The 17,410-nt window shown below is 41.9% G+C and overlaps 4 protein-coding genes across 5 annotated transcripts; all 4 read right to left on the bottom strand.

The window, feature by feature from the left end:
* Positions 1-452: 452 nt before the first annotated feature.
* LOC116201567 (IAA-amino acid hydrolase ILR1-like 4) lies at positions 453-3,181 on the bottom strand. 2 transcript variants are annotated; one of them, XM_031532836.1, is made up of 5 exons: positions 2,676-3,181; positions 2,175-2,300; positions 1,447-1,761; positions 1,206-1,334; positions 453-1,072 (listed from the first exon to the last, which is right to left on the bottom strand). In XM_031532836.1, exons 1-5 carry the CDS (start codon positions 3,033-3,035, stop codon positions 665-667), a joined length of 1,338 nt encoding a protein of 445 aa, XP_031388696.1. In that variant the 5' UTR covers positions 3,036-3,181; the 3' UTR covers positions 453-664. The 2 variants fall into 2 exon arrangements, with proteins under 2 accessions (XP_031388696.1, XP_031388697.1); XM_031532837.1 differs by having other exon boundaries at positions 476-1,066; positions 2,676-3,179.
* Positions 3,182-6,756: 3,575 nt separating this feature from the next.
* On the bottom strand, positions 6,757-8,436 carry LOC116201382 (transcription factor RAX3-like). The gene is made up of 2 exons (XM_031532602.1): positions 8,161-8,436; positions 6,757-7,841 (listed from the first exon to the last, which is right to left on the bottom strand). The coding sequence occupies exons 1-2, from the start codon at positions 8,294-8,296 to the stop codon at positions 7,693-7,695; spliced, it is 285 nt and encodes a 94-aa protein (XP_031388462.1). The 5' UTR covers positions 8,297-8,436; the 3' UTR covers positions 6,757-7,692.
* LOC116199442 (transcription factor RAX1-like) lies at positions 7,016-7,661 on the bottom strand. Its single transcript, XM_031529788.1, has 2 exons — positions 7,654-7,661; positions 7,016-7,568 (listed from the first exon to the last, which is right to left on the bottom strand). The coding sequence occupies exons 1-2, from the start codon at positions 7,659-7,661 to the stop codon at positions 7,016-7,018; spliced, it is 561 nt and encodes a 186-aa protein (XP_031385648.1).
* A 6,359-nt stretch (positions 8,437-14,795) lies between the features above and the next one.
* On the bottom strand, positions 14,796-17,106 carry LOC116201370 (zinc finger CCCH domain-containing protein 20). Its single transcript, XM_031532590.1, has 2 exons — positions 16,522-17,106; positions 14,796-15,997 (listed from the first exon to the last, which is right to left on the bottom strand). Exons 1-2 carry the CDS (start codon positions 17,034-17,036, stop codon positions 15,367-15,369), a joined length of 1,146 nt encoding a protein of 381 aa, XP_031388450.1. The 5' UTR covers positions 17,037-17,106; the 3' UTR covers positions 14,796-15,366.
* Positions 17,107-17,410: the final 304 nt, after the last annotated feature.

Here is a 17,410-nt window from a genome sequence, read left to right as displayed (position 1 = left end):
CAGTGTCGGGCGAAGAAGCACCACTCTCATTCTCCGTTCTCTCTGTATAAATCTAGGGAATAGACAAAACAAGTCATATTAATGTTTATAATGAACGATGTTCGTGAAAGTAAAGTTCTTCGAAGTAAAATCTTACCTAATCGTGTTTTGTCCATCATAGATGTGACAGAGCTTCTACGATCTTATGTGGAAGCATTTTCTTGCCCATGACAATACGACATGAACTTCTTCATCGGTTATTCGACAACAAGATCGTAGCCTTTCAGGCATAAGCAAGTTCGCGGAGGCAGTTCTTGTCAAAAGATTCGACCGGGATCGGGGGTGTTGTTGCATTTTTATCACGATCTCGGATTTTTCATTTGGATACAAACCGCCAAGCAGGAACAGTCTTGGTCTTTCGTTTCTCGAGTACGTCCTCTTTGCATAAATTATTGGGCATCAGCAATTGTGGCTATCCAGTATGAAGAGTCGGATGTATTTCTGAACCATTGGCTTTGGCTACCAGCTTGTGATTTGCAGTAGATTGATTTAAAAGGCAGAAGAACGTAAAGATCGTTCTACTTGCAAATCTTGTAGTCCGAAATTTCATTTACATGTTGACTAATTGAATCCACATGAATGTCCGTAACTGGACTCTAGCCTTGCTGATTAGTCGAGGCTCGCTTCACAATTCATCTTGAGGAACTTCTTTTACTGCCTCATCTTCGTGATGATGTTCGAGGATGTACCTTGCAGCTAGTGATGCCTGAACTGCCGCTCCATAAGAAAGAACATCTTCATTGACCCGAAAGTGAGGAGAATGCCCTGGTTCATAGACTCCTAGAGTCTCGTTCTTCATCCCGACATAGTAAAAGTACCCAGGAATCACCTCTGAGTAGAACGAGAAGTCCTCCGAACCCATCAGGGGTTTCATGTCTAAGATTTTGCTCGCACCCAACATGTCCTCTGCAACATTGAGGAAGTGTTGGTGGAGATATCGGTCGTTTTCTGTTACTGGGTAGAATGGCTTAGCATCAAAGGAGACTGAAGCATTGCATCTGTGTACACTAGCTTGTCTTCTAATCACCTGTAACTAGCATTCGAGGATCACACAATGAGAAAGAGAAGTCGTAAAGAAACCGATATAAATTCATCTTGTGGGAACCAAACAAACAAGAATTGGAGAATTTCTAACGTGAATGATCCCACTCTCTGCTGATGTTTACCTCTTCGATTCTACGTGTAAGTTGGTAAAGGCTTTCCTTTGAGAATGCTCGGAATGTTCCACCAATTGTGACAGAATCCGGAATGACATTGTAAGCCCCGCCTCCTTCAAACTTGGCTACTGTGACTACCTGCATTGAGTTAAATATCACAACAGTCATTCATAAACCACTCATTCAAATGTATTAGATTGAAAAGGAAATTCAACTTAATCAGCATTTTGGTGCAAGATAGAGAGGGTACTTGAGAATCGAGTGGATCGGCTTCACGTGAAATGAGATGTTGGAGACTAACAATCGCACTTGAGGCTGCTACAATCGGATCGACCGCGTGCTGAGGAATGGCAGCATGGCCTCCCTTTCCACTTATAACTGCCTCAAAGAAGCCAGAAGCAGCCAAGATCGGTCCAGGCCTGCTCACTACAGTCCCGATAGGATACCTAGCAGTTACGTGCACCCCAAAGATGACACTCACGTTTTCGAGAGCTCCGTCCTCCATCATTATCTTTGCACCCCCACCTCCTTCCTCAGCTGGTTGGAAAACAAGAACAACTGTTCCCTACCATTGGACCATCACAAAAAGTTAGCTTTAAATGATCAGATTAGAGTATGTTCATTAGCTGGAGATATACAACAGAACAGGATATGAAAGGATTACTTTGAGTCTCTCTTGAGCAATGTTTAATGGAAATCATACAATGGATTTTACAGAATCATCTTTGGCACAAAGATACTGATACTCAACCTGTTCCGTCCTCCCAGAAGGAAGTGAAACAATACTAAAAGGTATTCGATTATGTATCCATTCACGCCCACAACCGCTACAGTAGCAATAAGGTCAGCACCGCTATGAAGTAACGGAAACAAATTACCGTACAAAACATCTGTGTTTTACGCCATTAAGTCTATATGAAACCACCCTACATTCCTTCACAGTTAACATGAAAGGGTAAAAAAAAAAAAAAATGAAACCTGCAACTCGTGCCGACGGCCTTGCAGCATCTTTGCCGCACCAAGGAGCATTGCTACATGTGCGTCGTGTCCACAAGCATGCATTTTTCCAGAAACTTTGCTTTTATGCTCCCACTCCACAGTCTCCTGTTAATTTAGCCACCAAAATCTTGTCAATTCTTCACTACCTCTATCCTGCCCTGAAGACACCTCAATTGAAATACGGTACACAATCTAACACCCAACTCCACTGCTACCTCAATTGAAATACAGTACACAATCTACCACCCAACTCCACTGCTACCTCAATTGAAATACAGTACACAATCTAACACCCAACCCCAGTGCTACAACAGGAACAAAAAAACAACCCATAGCAATCCAAGCTTCTCAGCTTGCACATGTCCCAGAACATCATGTGAAGTCTAAAATCTCCTGGCAGCATCCCATGCCGACCGCGTAGGTTCAAGAACACCCAAATAGGCAAATAGAAAGATATTGAAATGAAGGAGCTTTACAGACCTCCATAGCAAGGGCGTCCATGTCTGCCCTGAGAGCCACAAAGGGAGGCTTCCCGGTCCCGATGTAACCCACAATGCCAGTAACGGCAAGTGGGTGCTTGTAACGGATCCCCATCTCGTCAAGCGCTGCTCTGATGAGCTTACTGGTCTCAAACTCCTCGAACCCGAGCTCTGGGTACTCGTGGAGCCTCCTCCGGATCCTCACCATGTACTCCGACACCTCCGGCGTCTTCGCGAGGTTCAGAAAACTGGTTGCAACGAGGGCCAGCTCTTCAGGGGTCAGAGTCGATCTTGAAGAGCTCAGAGGGATGAGGATGCAGAGAATCAAAATCAGGGGAACCCATCTGCGGAGGTGGCCCATGATATTGTGCCAATTGAAGATAACTGGTGAAGTAGGTATGAATTAATGGAATCCAAGCTGATTGATAGAACAGTAGTGGGAGTTCGAAGAGGGGAGCTCAGGTTGGTGAAGTTTGTCAGTGATGGACTGAGACTGTCATAAGGAGAAAACGCCACCAAACAGGACAAATAAGTAGGGGTGTGCACGGTATACCTGGCAAAAATCGATTGGATAGCTCGTATTGAAAATGTAACGGAGTCTAGATATTAAAATCAAGAACCAGTAAAAATCGATTCCGATTTCGATTCATGCCTACATGGTACCCAAAACAGAAACCGTTACTTGAAACTAGATATTTAAAAATAATAATAAAATAAGAAAAAAAAAAAGTAAAGTTATTATCTTCTCTAATGAATTAGAATGGAGGCACTTCTCTCCGTTCTCTTCTCTTCGAAACGTAATCTCCATTTTCTTCTATCGATCTCTTCTCTCCGTCTCTTCTCCAGCCGACTCCGAGACTCTGATTTCTCTCTCGCTCTCTATTGTCAACCTCGACTCTTTAGAGGCTCCCATCCACCTTCGACTCTCTGCCATGGCAAAGTTCAATTCCCGATTCCTATAGCCCAGGTTGCGGGATCTTCTTGCCCCCTACACAATGGTTAGAATAGGGGGAAAAACACACGCATCAAAGGCAACAGAGTTCCTTCTCATGAAATCTGTTTAGCATTGATAGTTCTGTTGCTAAAATGCACGGAAAAAATATGTTTAGTACCATTCGCAAAGGGAAAAGAAAGTGGGCCGTCCCGTGTTTAGAAGAGCCTTGCTAATCTTCGAGTATCTGCCCATAAATGAATCAACTGCTCTCACTAGTTCGTTTATGTTGCTACTCTGTTAAGTGATTTTAAGTTTACCTTTCTTGTGGGTTAATTCCATTGTTGTGGCAATTATCGTACTTCAAGTTTACAGGTTTCAACATGGTACTTGGAATCTATTGTATAGTACAAGTTCCGATTCCAAGATTTAACATGGTAGGGTCCGGTTCCAAAATCTTAGAACATATCCCTTAAAGGATAGGGTTCGAGTATCGTAAAAAATACAAGATACTCGGAACCAATTACCCCTGACAAATACGACACAACGACCGTAACGAGAAGATGACAACTCGTGTTTGGTGTGATGGAATTGCTTCTTTTTCTTTTTTTTTACCCTTCCCTTTGAAATAATTTTTTGTTTTCATTGTTAAGGGGTCTTTTTGTTTTCCGGTGGTGTGAAGGTCGAAGCTCGGAGGAATTTATGAGCACAAAATATCAGGAGAAAGTCATCGCGTAGGAGGATAATGTACAAGTTAGGAATAGGAATCAAATCCATGACCTTGTAGTTCTAGATGGTGGCATCGTCTCATGACAGTGAGGCAGATTTGCGGCCTTTTCACCCATCCCACAACCCGATAAGTCATGAACCGGTTTTACTTGTCGGGATACCAGACGAGTTTGGAAGTTGAGGCTCAATATCCTTGTAGATTTTGGTACGGTCTCTGCTCCTGAATATGTATCATATATGATTTACAAACACCAATTAGTTAAGATTATATGATTTTTTGCTGTTTCGCTTACCGGATTTTGCTGTTTAGCATTTTATACGGTCCGATTTGGAGTCCAACATCAACAGAATCCTCACAAGATCTTGCCGTGATTTCATAGGGATTTGGAGTTGGAGAATAGTAACTTTGAGCGGTAGCCAACACTAGGCTAGACTGTATAAGTGAAGCTACGCAAGAAGATCAAATGAATCGAATCGAGTAATTTAAACGGGCTCTACAACGAATTCCGAAACAACATAGAATCAACACAACCGGAAGGAATTGTACAGTTTACACAAAAGAATTTAGCTCCTCCTCTATCAGCCTATTCTTCTCGTCTCTCAGTGGATGATGTAAGTCAGCACCAAAGCCACGAGCATTAGCACATACGCGATCCCTTGATCAATTGCCACCCCTGCAGTTTTCCCAGAAACCAGCCACGCAGGAAATCGAGTCAAATTCATCCTTCCATCGACCCGAAAAAGAAAAAAACACGTCTTTTGACTATTGAATTTTCGAGAAAACACAAAGACTCTTCCTTCATTGACTTCTCCAACATCTTCGTTCCGGAAAACAACCGAAAGCATATATGAAAGTTTACACATTTTGCAGATATGAGGAAGAAAAAGTGCAGAAATCAACACTGGAAAAGCTTTCATCACCGTATTCGCAAGGGAAAATGAAAAAATATACTAAAACTAAAGAAAATTGCGGAGAGATGGAGAGGGAGGGAGAGAGAGAGTACCATCGCTGGAAGGAGCAGGAGCAGGGCCCTGAGCCCTTCCATAAGGGACGGCGAGGCCTAAGATCAACACCAAAGTCGCCAAAACGACGAGAGAATTCACTCTGAACATCATCTCCATTGCGGTGGCGGCCGAGGAGAGCTTCGAGAAGAGAAGAGCCGTCCTCAGATTAAGGTCGTGATTCTTCCCACCACTTCCTCGGCCTATGTTCTGTTCTGCTCCGTTCTATGTTGTTTGAGTTTTATATAGGGAAGCAACACATTGGAGGAGAGAATCTTTGAAAATGAAAACCGCCAGTCTCGCTCGAACAAAATGGTTATTTTCACTTCGCCCCCTGAATTTTCCCTCCATCTACAATAGGCAAAGCTATTCAGCAGCCTTTCCATCTCCGTCCAGAACGGCCACTTTTCCTCTTCTTTCACCAGAAGTTTCGATGGCATCAGTAATTAGAAATAGCTTTTAAGCTTGATGGGAAACTGATTCCCACGCGTTTGTCATGAATCAAGAGAAAGACCATATGGTCGATGCGTGTGATGACTAACGGACGGACATTGGTGCACACCGCATTGCGATACTCGCAACGTATAGGGCATTCCCAGTAACATTATCTCCCGACCGTATAGGAGGTCATAGGTAATAACGAAAACTATAGGGGCGAGATGATCAATAAGCAAAACTACAAGGGGTAAGTCGAAATTAATTGATCTGAGGGGAAGGAAGGTTTACAGAGCGACATTGTAGCCGTTGAGTGCGACACGTGTACGGCTAATAATAGTTGCACGTTAAGACTTACAGGTATACTGAGCTGTGGGACAGTGAGGCTATGGCCATCCAATGAATGGAGAGATTCTCTCTTCGTCCTCTTTCATTCGTTCATACCTTCGACATGCATCCGCCCGGATGATTTGGATGATGGGAATAAAATGGCCATGCAAAGTCATCACTCCATTATCGAACCTTCTTCATTTTCTCGTACCAAACATGTGCACTAGATATTATAATATCATCGCTCCCGAGACCTGATATATCGGCCTTAATCGTGGATTAACTACGTCCAGGCATGTGACTTCGGCCCGGATGATTTTGCATCGGGTACTGAGTAGGGTCGTTGGGTTCAATGGTATACAACTACACATAGCGTTACATATAGAATACAATGTTATAATTTGGCTTAGCATGTGCAGACAACCAGTCTATAGCATATATCCACGTTGTGTGGATGCTGTCGAGTACATCGTAGATTTTGATAGCAAGTACCAATTCCGTGTAGGCTCAGCGCAGCTTAAACCGGCATATGAGTGTGGACCTCGTGAATACGTAGATCTTCTCCGTCTGAGTTAAGGCTAGAAACAATTGACGGATCAGGACTAGTTCAAAGAGAGACGTTGCCATATAATCTTTTGAGTAAGACAGCAAATGAGAGTTTCATATGATCAATTGGACGTTACAAACCAATCAGAAGCAATCTATGCGGACTCCAGCTCATAATCTTATTTAAACAATTGAAACAACCTAGCTAGGCTTGGTCACAAGAGAAGCTAATTCAAAATAATTGGTAAAAAGTGATTCTGTACCCCGTAATTTATCCTATCTAGACATTAAGGTTTGTCTCTTGAGTAAATCATGTTGCTTTCGCAAAGAATTAATCCGGTCAATCTATGAGCATGCGAAGTTCACAGCTAATTAATTGTGTATGGACCAAGTAAATGGCTGCTCGTCTCTTGCTTGAAGCTAAAGCTGCGGCTCAAGATTTCGTACACGGTCCCAAAGTCCAAGTCCAGTAGTTTGTCAATTGATAAGTCGTCGTATGAGTCCATTATTGTCGCCAAGGCAGGAGAACCGGATGAACTCGAAAGTTCTTGAGAAGATGAAACGTGGAAGTCCATATTTGCAATGGGGATATTGCTAGTATTATCCGAAACTTCTGTGAGGCTTGGAAGGGAAGGACTGGGGCTGAAGAAGCTCGTTTCCTGGTGATAAGAACTCGAATGAAGAAGATGATGAGGCAACGATGTTGATGGATTTGTGATCAAACTAGCCGAATGATTCTCGTAGTTATTGGTGATGATGCCTCTTCTCAAGTTGCAGTTAGTCATGTTGATATCAGCCACCTTGGCGGAATCAGAACTAATGATTCCTGCTGCCAACAGCTTCTTCTTCAGCCTCGTATTCCAGTAGTTCTTTACGTCGTTGTCGGTTCTCCCTGGCAGATTGGAGGCTATCACCGACCACCTGTCGAGAAAACACAACCATGAACATATTGTTCGATATGTGAAAAACAAGATTCGGCACTGTTCTATCTTTGTTTTATCGGAACATCAACATGGGAGGAATATCCAGAACTAATAAGACAGGATCACAAGATGGTCACTTGCCTGCTTCCTATGGTCAAGTAGAGAGAGCAGATTATGTTGTCTTCCTCCTCAGTGAAACCTCCATGCTTGATGTCGGGTCTCAGATAGTTTAGCCACCTCAGCCGGCAACTCTTCCCGCAACGCTTCAATCCTACAAATCGAGCAAACACATACAATACTGAGTCATGATATGTAACGGACCTCCTATCAACTTATAGGTAAAGAATTCTGTTTGGGAAAAAAAAAATGATAGAAATCTTTGAGTTTTCGAGCAAAGAGCGAGAATGATTTGTAAGTGTTCGATTGCCCGTGTTTTCATAAAAAAGAGAACAGGAAAAACATCGACAACACAAGTTTTCAACACCATAAACTTATCATCAGCCGGAACTCCAACTCCCGATAAAAGATGGGCACAACGATGCCATCGGGAGCCGAACATGGAGCCCATGGAAATGATTAAAGACACCGACCTGCTTTTTGAGGGAGAGTGATCCAATTGCCACCAGTGCCGTGGTTGTCTATGTGTGTCTTGAGGATGGCATCTTCGTCAGGAGACCACGGCCCTCTCTTCACATTAGCTTTGTCACAACAAGGAGCTCTTCCCATTCTTATGATCTTACACTAATCAATTCCTCGATCGATCTCGCGTACAATTAGAATCCGAAGTGATGTTACAGAACTAGAGAGATAAGCAAAGGAGGAACAAAGAATTAGGAGCTCTCCTCTTGTTTTGCTAAACTCCAAGATATTGCTCTCACACGTTTAACTTTGGTGGTTCAGGTTGTGTAAATATATAATGACTTGACAGAGAGTTAGATTAATAAATTTTGACCTTGTCTAGACTCTTTTTTTTTATCTTTGTTATTTAATTTGATATTATTATTATTATTATTATTTTTCCCAGTGTCTTTGCATACATCACTTTCACTTGTTTCTCGTCGATTACAAAGAAGCATGAGAGAACTCAGTCAAATTGCCCAGTCAAAGTCTGATCATATGCTCATTTCCTGCATTTCATCACTTCTTGATAGCCTCAGCTGAATGAGTCCACTTCTTCTTGGGCGAGGGCATCTCTTTGACAAGAAGTACACATAAACCTCTTTATTGATGATGATTCGTACCAAACCATTATCGTTCAGTTAGTATGATTCTAGGCCACTTTATATCAAGGCTAACCTTGATAGTACTGTCGACAAACCTTTCGATAACAACATTATACATCGTTGACGTTCCTTTTGAATGAGATACTATGTGTTTAAATTATTTTAATCTTAAAAGAAAATTTGCATTTTCATGATTCCAATAAGAGCTAAGTTCGATAAAATTTAGAAAGTCAAGGTCAAAATAAAAAAAATTTTAAAAAAATCCTGGCACGAGTTTTAAATGCAGAAGTAAATAGATTATTGACATTGAATGCAGTTTCTCGTGTATATTGACATTGATCTTATCAAAATTATTTAATTCATTCATAGGCTAATTAATAATTGTCCCCTACAGAGACTTGGCCAACTTGAACCCACTTGAAACTACCAAAGAAATATGGAGAAATATAGAAATGGTCCTAAAAGTTTGCGATTTTTTAAGTTTAATTTTGCAAACATCAGTCCTAAAACGTTTAAAAAAGTGATAGATTTGATTTATTCTGTAACCTACCGTTGACGGTCGCTGACATAGATATAACACTGTTAAAAGAATCTCAACTGCAAGTTAATCGGTACACATGGACCAACCATCGTGCGCCACATCAATAATTCTTAAAAAAATAACAAAACCATAATAAATCAAATAAAAAACCGAAAAATGTAAATAAAAATAAAAATAGAAAAGTTAAAAGATTTTAAAATAATAAATTTAAAAATATTTTGGCTTTTTTATAAAATACCAAATATATCAAAAAAAAAGGAAAAATAATTTGAAATTTTTATAAAATAAGAAAAAAATATTTTAAAAAGAAAATACAAAGTAATCAGAAAATGGAAAAGTAAATTGACATGTTTTTATAAAATACGAAAAAAATCTAAAATATTTAGAAACATAGAGAATAATTTGAATATTTTATAAAAAATAAAAAAGCAAATACAAATTATTTTTGGGGTACTTCCTCGATCAGGGGCTGGCGAAGTGGGGGTTCTACCTGGCTTTTCAACAAGCCGGGTACCACGCTCTCTCATTCGTTTTTGAAAGAGGGCAATCCAGTGCGACCTCTAAGAAACGTATTTTATCTTTTCTCTTGCTACTCCTTATTCAAGCTTTTTTTGGATTAATCCATTTTGGAGATTTATATTTTGCAGAGCCTTTGAGGCTAGCCGCCCTGTTGTCGGGGGCCTGCATAATTTTTCTAAGCTCCGCGAAGCTGACCATGTGGCCCTTTCTACTCACCAGCGGGTTCAATTTCATTATAAGCCTTTTTATAGGCATAATGTCATCCCCTGGTGACAAAACTACCATATGGGGAATCCCCCACGGAATAATCATCTTTGTATTATTCCATATAGGGGCCTTTTTTGGCTTCTTTCTTTTCAGGGAAAGTCTCCCCGGAAGAAAGCAACCATTAGTCCCCTTTTTTTTCGCCAGTAATTTGACATTTTTTATAAAATAAGAAAAAATTAAAAAATTAACTAAATGGAAATAAAAATCAAATAAGAATCGAAAAAAATGTACAAAAATATAAAATAACAAATACACTAAAATAAAAATAAAATGGGAAAATAAATTTTTAAAAAAGGAGGACCTTGCCCCAATGGGGCTGGGATGAGGGGGAAGGACCAAACGGAGGAGCCCTTACAGCTTCTTATCCTTCTCACCGAGGTCGATAGGGGCTCGAGAAGCAGGGGTGGGGGAGGTTCGGATCGGGGGAGCCCTTTCGACGATGTCGAAGGGGGTAGTTCTTCCCCTTACATCTCAACTCGATTTTTTTCTCTTATTCGATAAAAAAATGTCAAATTATTTTTCCATTTTTGATTTTTTTTTGTTTTATTTTTATATTTTTGTTACTTTATAAAAATGTCAAATTATATTTTCATTTTTATGAATTATTTTATTTTATTTTTAAAATATTTTTTCTTATTTTTGAAAATTTTCAAATGATTTGCCCATTTTCTGATTTTTTAATATTTTATAAATAATGCTAATATATTTTATATTTTATATATTTTCAAATCTTTTTACTTTTCTATTTTTTATTTTTTATTTTTTATTTTTTCTGTTTTTTATTTGATTTGTTTTTTTTTAAGAATTATTGATGCAGCGTGCAATAATTGATCTACATGTACTGACTAGCAGTCTGCTAGAATTCTTTTAAAGATTATGTCCACATCAATAACTGTTAACGATCGGTTACAAAATAGACCAAATCTATTACTTTTTTAAACCTTTATTTTTGCAAAATTAAACTTATAATATTCAAACTTAAAAAAACGTGAACTTTTAGGATTATTGCATCTTTCTTCTCAAAAGAATAAGACAATGAATTTTGACCACTAAACTTCGTAGATGTATATGAAGTAAAATCGAGTTCCCCAACCAGACAAAAAGTACATGTTATTTAATGCAATTTAATTTACGCGTATCCTGATGTACTTATAAGTCCACGGTTGGAACCCGGTCAAACCTTTATATGATAGTTTCATGTTAGTTTAGATGCATGCTCTTCTTCTATGGAATGTTCAGCCTTATTACTGCTTGGAGATCATTGCAAGTCCTTCCATCTCGAGGCACAACAGTGAAATCAACCTATATATGTCCCTTTGAATAAAGCGCGTTATGTTGGAATAGGACTTCTGCCTTCTCGAAAATATGTGGCAGCTAGCTAATCAGTTTATGGGTCATGTATAAGGTTTGATATGCAGTTTAGACATGTAAGGACGCGACAGTAATAACTCCGTAAACAAATAGAAGTTAAAACCTTTGTTGACAGTCACAAGAGTGTGATTCAGATAATTTGGTAAATTCAGTAACTCGTTTAGTGTACGGTACGTGATGAAGATTACGGCCTCCTAACGCATGAGATAATCCGAGGATTACCTCTGATATATATGTCTGCAGATTTTTTAGGGTTATATCCAAACTAATTAGACTCTGTATAAGTGATTTCTTGCATGACAGAGACATGAATGCTCGACTCGTTTTCTATATCTGGACTGAGTCCATATATAATCTCTCTGCCGCCATAGATCATGAAGGGCACACCAAAAAAAGGAAATAAATCAAAACTTCATCAAGAACCCTAATGAAAGCACCGGTTTGCTTAATTCCAAACTAAACGCAACCCCTTGTCATTGGTTAAACACAAAAATGGACTTTGTCATCCTCCTCCATTGCCGTCCTTTCACCATCAGGAAATCCGGAAGATGGATCCGCAAAACTCGCGAAATATTCTTGCAGACAGGTCTCATGCTTCTGGTTTTCACGAAAGTTTATTTTTCGGGCGACAAACTAACACCGCGACGGAGTTTCGTCGTATGTCGGGGCAAAGGGGAAGATTTAGAAAGTGTTCGTTGAATTAGAAGATGGACTTACATAGCAGCTTCCAAAATACATCGTAGCATAGATCGGATGTAAATCCAAAACAAAGTTGGGCCTTGTTTTAATGCCCACTAAGAAGAGAAACGGCCCATTCTCCGATCTCCTTCGCCAGCCCACCACCGCTAATGGACGCCACCTTTGGCCCATATGGAAGTCGGGCCTCCCACGGCCTAGCACCCGAAGAGACCTCAAGGTTCGATAATTTGCGGATAGCACGATTCATCCCCACCTAGATAATACAGGATCACCGTTTGCTATACGGGGTTTCCTTATGGATTCCGCCCCGAGGAAACAGATAAAGTTATGACGAGACGATACCGAACAATCGTCCCTTGGCAACGGAGGAGGATATCGCCTAAGCAGGCCGTGGACTAATTAAACCATTAGCTAATGATAGGGACCCGACGAGGACTTTAGATTAAAAGTAAAATTAAACTAACATGTTCACTTATTAATTGCTTTTGACCAGATCATCGATTTGCCGGGATATCACACTACATGACATAACCTGCTTTCCTTGATTCTTACTCCCTGGCCCCCATTCATTGACAAGAACCAAACACAACTTATATTTTCATTTTCCTTCAAATCTTAGGTTCCATTCCAGGGCAATAAATGGGCCCACTATTGATGTTTATTTTTTAGGGTGAAACTGATGGGTTTTACTTTATTTAATAGGTCAATTATATCACTAGGTAGTGAAAAGGTCATTGTTTGGCACAATATCATCCACAATTTCACTAAAACGTCCCTAGTGATGGCATGGCGTGGACTACTAGCAAGAAAATGAATGGCATTCTTCATCAGGTTGCCTTCCGTATAATAATATGACTTTATCCGCCGGGTTACCGATTTATATATCGAGAATCATGCACTGAGAGCCTTCACCGGTCCCGTAATCCGATATCTAAAGATGGGCCAACGGAGGATGTTTAAATAGCTTGAAATCTTCTAATCTAAAACATTACAGCATTTAAGTCGATGTCATATTGATAATCAAAAAATTAATGTATTATTGGCTTTAAGAAAGCCAAACTCTTGCCAAATTTAAGCACTGAAATAACTATCTTCATTACCGGGATCACCATTTGTCCTCCCAAGCGTTATTTCGCTTTATCGCCGGTTTATACCTAATATTATTAAATCTCGTCCCGTACTGATCCCCATTCTGTGAACCATACGTAGTCAAACCATTGGACTAGTACCTACTGAGCTTGAAGAAGGGGGTAACGACGAAGATGCACACTAACTTGGAAAATCATCATATCAATAGGGACGTCACGGGACGTCAGAGTTGAAAAGGCTCGCCATTGAATACCAATTCCCATGATGTTGTTTGCGTGTTGGAAGGGCAAATCATTGAATGCAATCCTCACTTCTGATCAAGGAAAACATTACATGGAAAATTTTATGGTCTTCGCTAGCTAGTGCCGAACAATCTCTTGTATCTCCAAGACCGTCTGATCTGAACCGAACTCTCTTTCCGGTGCAGATCCAATGACTGAAAAGAGGTTTGTCTGGAAAGGGGATCGGCTTCTGGTATTCTCTATCATTTTCTCGACTATATGTGCCCATGACCACCAAGATGTCTTTCCGTTGAATTACTCCCATGTCCCTGCAATTGATGTGATCTCCTGTTTCCAGGACAGGATTTCTCTTCAAGTTTCCATAGCTTTTGTCAAACAAAAGCGACTCCAAACATCTCAAAAGGGAGTGGAAGGGTCAATCCCATCATCACCACTCCACCTTTCCACTTGCAATGTGTAGCCTTAAGAGCCCCTCATGGCCAAACCCCCCCTCATTAGAGCCACCTAGCTAGTTCTAGTTGCTCCAGAAGAATTTATTAAACCTATTCCATCCAGCGCATCCAAAATTCTTCTAAAAATCGGCAGAGAAGTCTCCTCGGTGAATGCATTTTCTTGACTATAGAAACCGAGTTATAATGTCGATTTCATTGATCAACTTATTTTTCCAGTCCACTTTCTTGACGATAAAACGACTTTACTGTGTCAGCATCCTGAAAGACAATCGGTTATTATTCCCTCCAATCCATTCTCCTCGTCCATATTTCATCGGTGGCGTCTTATTCCTCTCCCAAACGATGGGACACGTTTATGGAAATGTATCAACTCAGTTCCTCTCTCTCGACCACGTCCTGCCCACCATTTGATTTCCTAAACCATAGAAAAAGCGTATACGGTCATTTTCCTTTCAGTTTTTCGCTCCTTGACGGTCATAATGGAAATAGATTGACCATGAGTTCGAGAAACGAGAATGGACAATGCTCGTCTCATATCGCCGAGGATACCCACCACCACATACAAAGCGGTAATAAGTCGTTCTCATTCCAGTTTCCGCGGAGGAGAGGCGTTTACGTAAAACACAGAAGTAGGCATCGATCAATCCCTATTCCATCCTGTTGACCACGGAAATGGATCATGTCCATTTCAGGCTCGTAGGAACACGGGAATAGGAATTAGATAAAACCACATTCCATTTGCTTGAACCATAATCTAATCTTCAGAACCGCTGCTGATTAGGTATTCCAGATTAATTCCTGTGCGGGCTAATGGATAGGAGATTACTGAAATGCCCATTGTGGCAAATAATATTTTGCATATATTAAACATATACATGTTAAAATTACATCGGATGTACAATATTGAGATCCTAAACAAGAAAAGAAATAAAAAGGTAAAGAGGTAAAAAACATAAGCAAGGAATAATCGTAATTCCCATTGTCTCACTCCTTCACAAAAAGTATGCACCAATTTTGCACTCAAAAGAACCTCAAAATGAAATCTTCTGAACTTATCAGAAAATCCATTCCCCCCCCCAAAAAAAAGATTCTGATTCTTCCCCCTTTAATCCCATATATATACATATATAACTATATATTCCTTTAAATATATTTATTTATATAATCATATAATATAATTAAAACCATATATATTTTTCATGTTAATTGGAAATAATTTCTCATGAAATATAGCACTATATACATAATAGGATCTTCTTCAATTTGTTCCGTCCTAAGCCAAAATGATCCCCAGATTTGAATCCCCTCCATCATGTTTTCCTATTCACAATGAGAGATCGAGAGGAAAACCAAAAGTAAATCATCACCGTTAAACTGATGCCGATGCCGATCCTCACATCACGAGCTCAGAGACCCACCCTACATCAGGAGCCCCGCCAGACTCGTCGGTCTTGGCCTGCCCTGGCTCAAGTGGGTTCTCCTTGCTCAGCCTCTCGAACATGCGGGCCCTCAAATTCCGCCCCGACTCTACCCGCTCCATCACCGGCTCCTCGCTGAACCTGTTTTTCTCCCACAAGTCCAAGTACCCAAACCCAGGGCTATTTGGGGTCTGGGTCGGGGTGGTGGGCACACTGAAGCAGCTGGAACGGAGCATGGACCCTCTCGGGGAGCTGGCATAGTTCGGACCCCCTAAAGGCGAGTTCCACGAGGAAGGGAGGGACTTGACCTTACCCAGCTGGAGGTTCCTGAGGGAGGCCACCACATCAGAGACCGAGCTTGACCCGAGCGAGCGGCTGAGGGACTGAGTCATAGGGGACAGCGGAGGCGAATCCGAGTCATCCGGAGAGATCGAGCTTGGGGACGCCAGGAAAGGCAGGGACCGGGCGCATGAGGCCTCGATAGCCTGCTTCAGCGGAGACACCTCGTAGAAATCACTGCCACTGCTGCCGCCCCCGCCTCTTGGGCTCTGCTGGGTGATCACTCGGAGCTGCTCCGGGGTGTGGGCAAAGAAACACACGCGCCTCCTGCAACCAAACAAATGTCAGCTTTACATTAATTTGGCGGCAATATGTCAATAATCTATTGATAACATCGGCCTGATAAGTATAACCAAAAGATAAACCTTCCAATTAAAAAACCATACATATATATATATATATATTATATATCTAAAGGGTATATGCTATGCGCTCTAACATACATCGTGCCGAGTTCTGCATGACTAATTAGCTACTAGACAAATATCAATGGTCCCGATCGAAATAATATCTATGCATGTTTCCGCTAATAGAATGTGTCCATCAGGACCGATGACCCTCGCTGATCAGCAATTTTGAAAACTGTGGGTCATCCCATTAATGATCTACCTAACATGCAATTTCTACTCCGCCACCTAAGGATCTAATGCTGCAATCTCTCACTCCCCCCTAAAAGAGGTAACTGCAACCCAACCGACCCGGTTGGTCTCAACCGTCGATTGTTAATCAACCAGTCCTCGGCCGACATCGATTAATCGTCAGCTCATGCTTGCTATTATGGGCTGTCTCACCTGCAGTTCACTCCGTCCTTGCAGGGCTGCGTCCGGTAACGGGCAGGGTGTAGCCAGCACTCGAACACGCCGTGGGCGTACTCGCATGCCTCGCCCTTCCTGCAGCTGCCCTTCCGGAACTCCGGGCACGCGGCACCGGAGTAGTGGTACTTCCGGGGGTCACGCCGACGTGCCTTCTCGCCGGGGTGCGCGTACGGGCACTCCGTCCAGTCATGCGACCGCCCCCTCGTACACCTCCGCACCTTGAACTCGTACATCCTGAAATGGTCGCAAGAGTAAGTGTCCACCGGCGAGTCCGCCGCCTCCTGGCCGCCGCCGCCCTCCTCGTCGTCGTCCAGCAGGTCCGGACGGTTGGAGGGGAGGAAGCGCCGGAGGGCCGACACGAGGTCGCCTCCGCCTCCAGTGCCGTTGCCACCGTCTGAGCGTTGGGGAGAGAAGGGGGAGTAGACGTCGTCCGTCGGATCCTCGAGGAGGGGCCACGGGGGCACCTCCACCGTCGGATGGCCGATCATCATTTTCCTTCGGGAGGGGATTCGCAAGCGGCTTCTGGAAGTTTAACGAGGGGTAAGGGGACGATGGATGATGGTGGAGTTGTCCGCATATGTAAACTGCCCTTTTAAGGAGGCTTTCTTAACCGTGGTTGGGCTTATTTTAACCGTGGTTAGTTCCATTTCCTAGGAGCTCCAGTTACTGTGCGGTTAAAATATTGGGCGGGCCTAACGTCACCCAGGGGCTGCGTTTCTGGCGACCTTCATGAGTTACATGTGGAGATTCTGGAAGCGTTGTGGCGTTCGGGTTCGCCTGTCTGCTGACGTGTCGGTCTGTTGTGCGACCTTGAGGAATGCGGGTGACAGCCTTGTGCGGAGATCATGGCTTGCAGTATCTGTTG

The sequence above is a fragment of the Punica granatum genome, chromosome 3 (assembly GCF_007655135.1).
Source record: "Punica granatum isolate Tunisia-2019 chromosome 3, ASM765513v2, whole genome shotgun sequence".
NCBI lineage: Eukaryota > Viridiplantae > Streptophyta > Magnoliopsida > Myrtales > Lythraceae > Punica > Punica granatum.
Note: the sequence above shows the minus strand (reverse complement) of the source record. Positions and strands in the feature narration are given on the sequence as shown.

Excerpts from the sequence above, each read along its gene's own strand:
- LOC116201567 (XM_031532836.1), bottom strand. The coding sequence starts at position 3,035 with ATGGGCCACCTCCGCAGATGGGTTCCCCTGATTTTGATTCTCTGCATC. Across the intron at positions 2,301-2,675 it reads TGGACGCCCTTGCTATGGAG|GAGACTGTGGAGTGGGAGCA; the intron begins GTCTGTAAAGCT and ends CTAAATTAACAG. Across the intron at positions 1,762-2,174 it reads GCCGTCGGCACGAGTTGCAG|GGAACAGTTGTTCTTGTTTT; the intron begins GTTTCATTTTTT and ends GTCCAATGGTAG.
- LOC116201382 (XM_031532602.1), bottom strand. The coding sequence starts at position 8,296 with ATGGGAAGAGCTCCTTGTTGTGACAAAGCTAATGTGAAGAGAGGGCCG. Across the intron at positions 7,842-8,160 it reads CACTCTCCCTCAAAAAGCAG|GATTGAAGCGTTGCGGGAAG; the intron begins GTCGGTGTCTTT and ends CTCGATTTGTAG.
- LOC116201370 (XM_031532590.1), bottom strand. The coding sequence starts at position 17,036 with ATGATGATCGGCCATCCGACGGTGGAGGTGCCCCCGTGGCCCCTCCTC. Across the intron at positions 15,998-16,521 it reads AAGGACGGAGTGAACTGCAG|GAGGCGCGTGTGTTTCTTTG; the intron begins GTGAGACAGCCC and ends GTTTGGTTGCAG.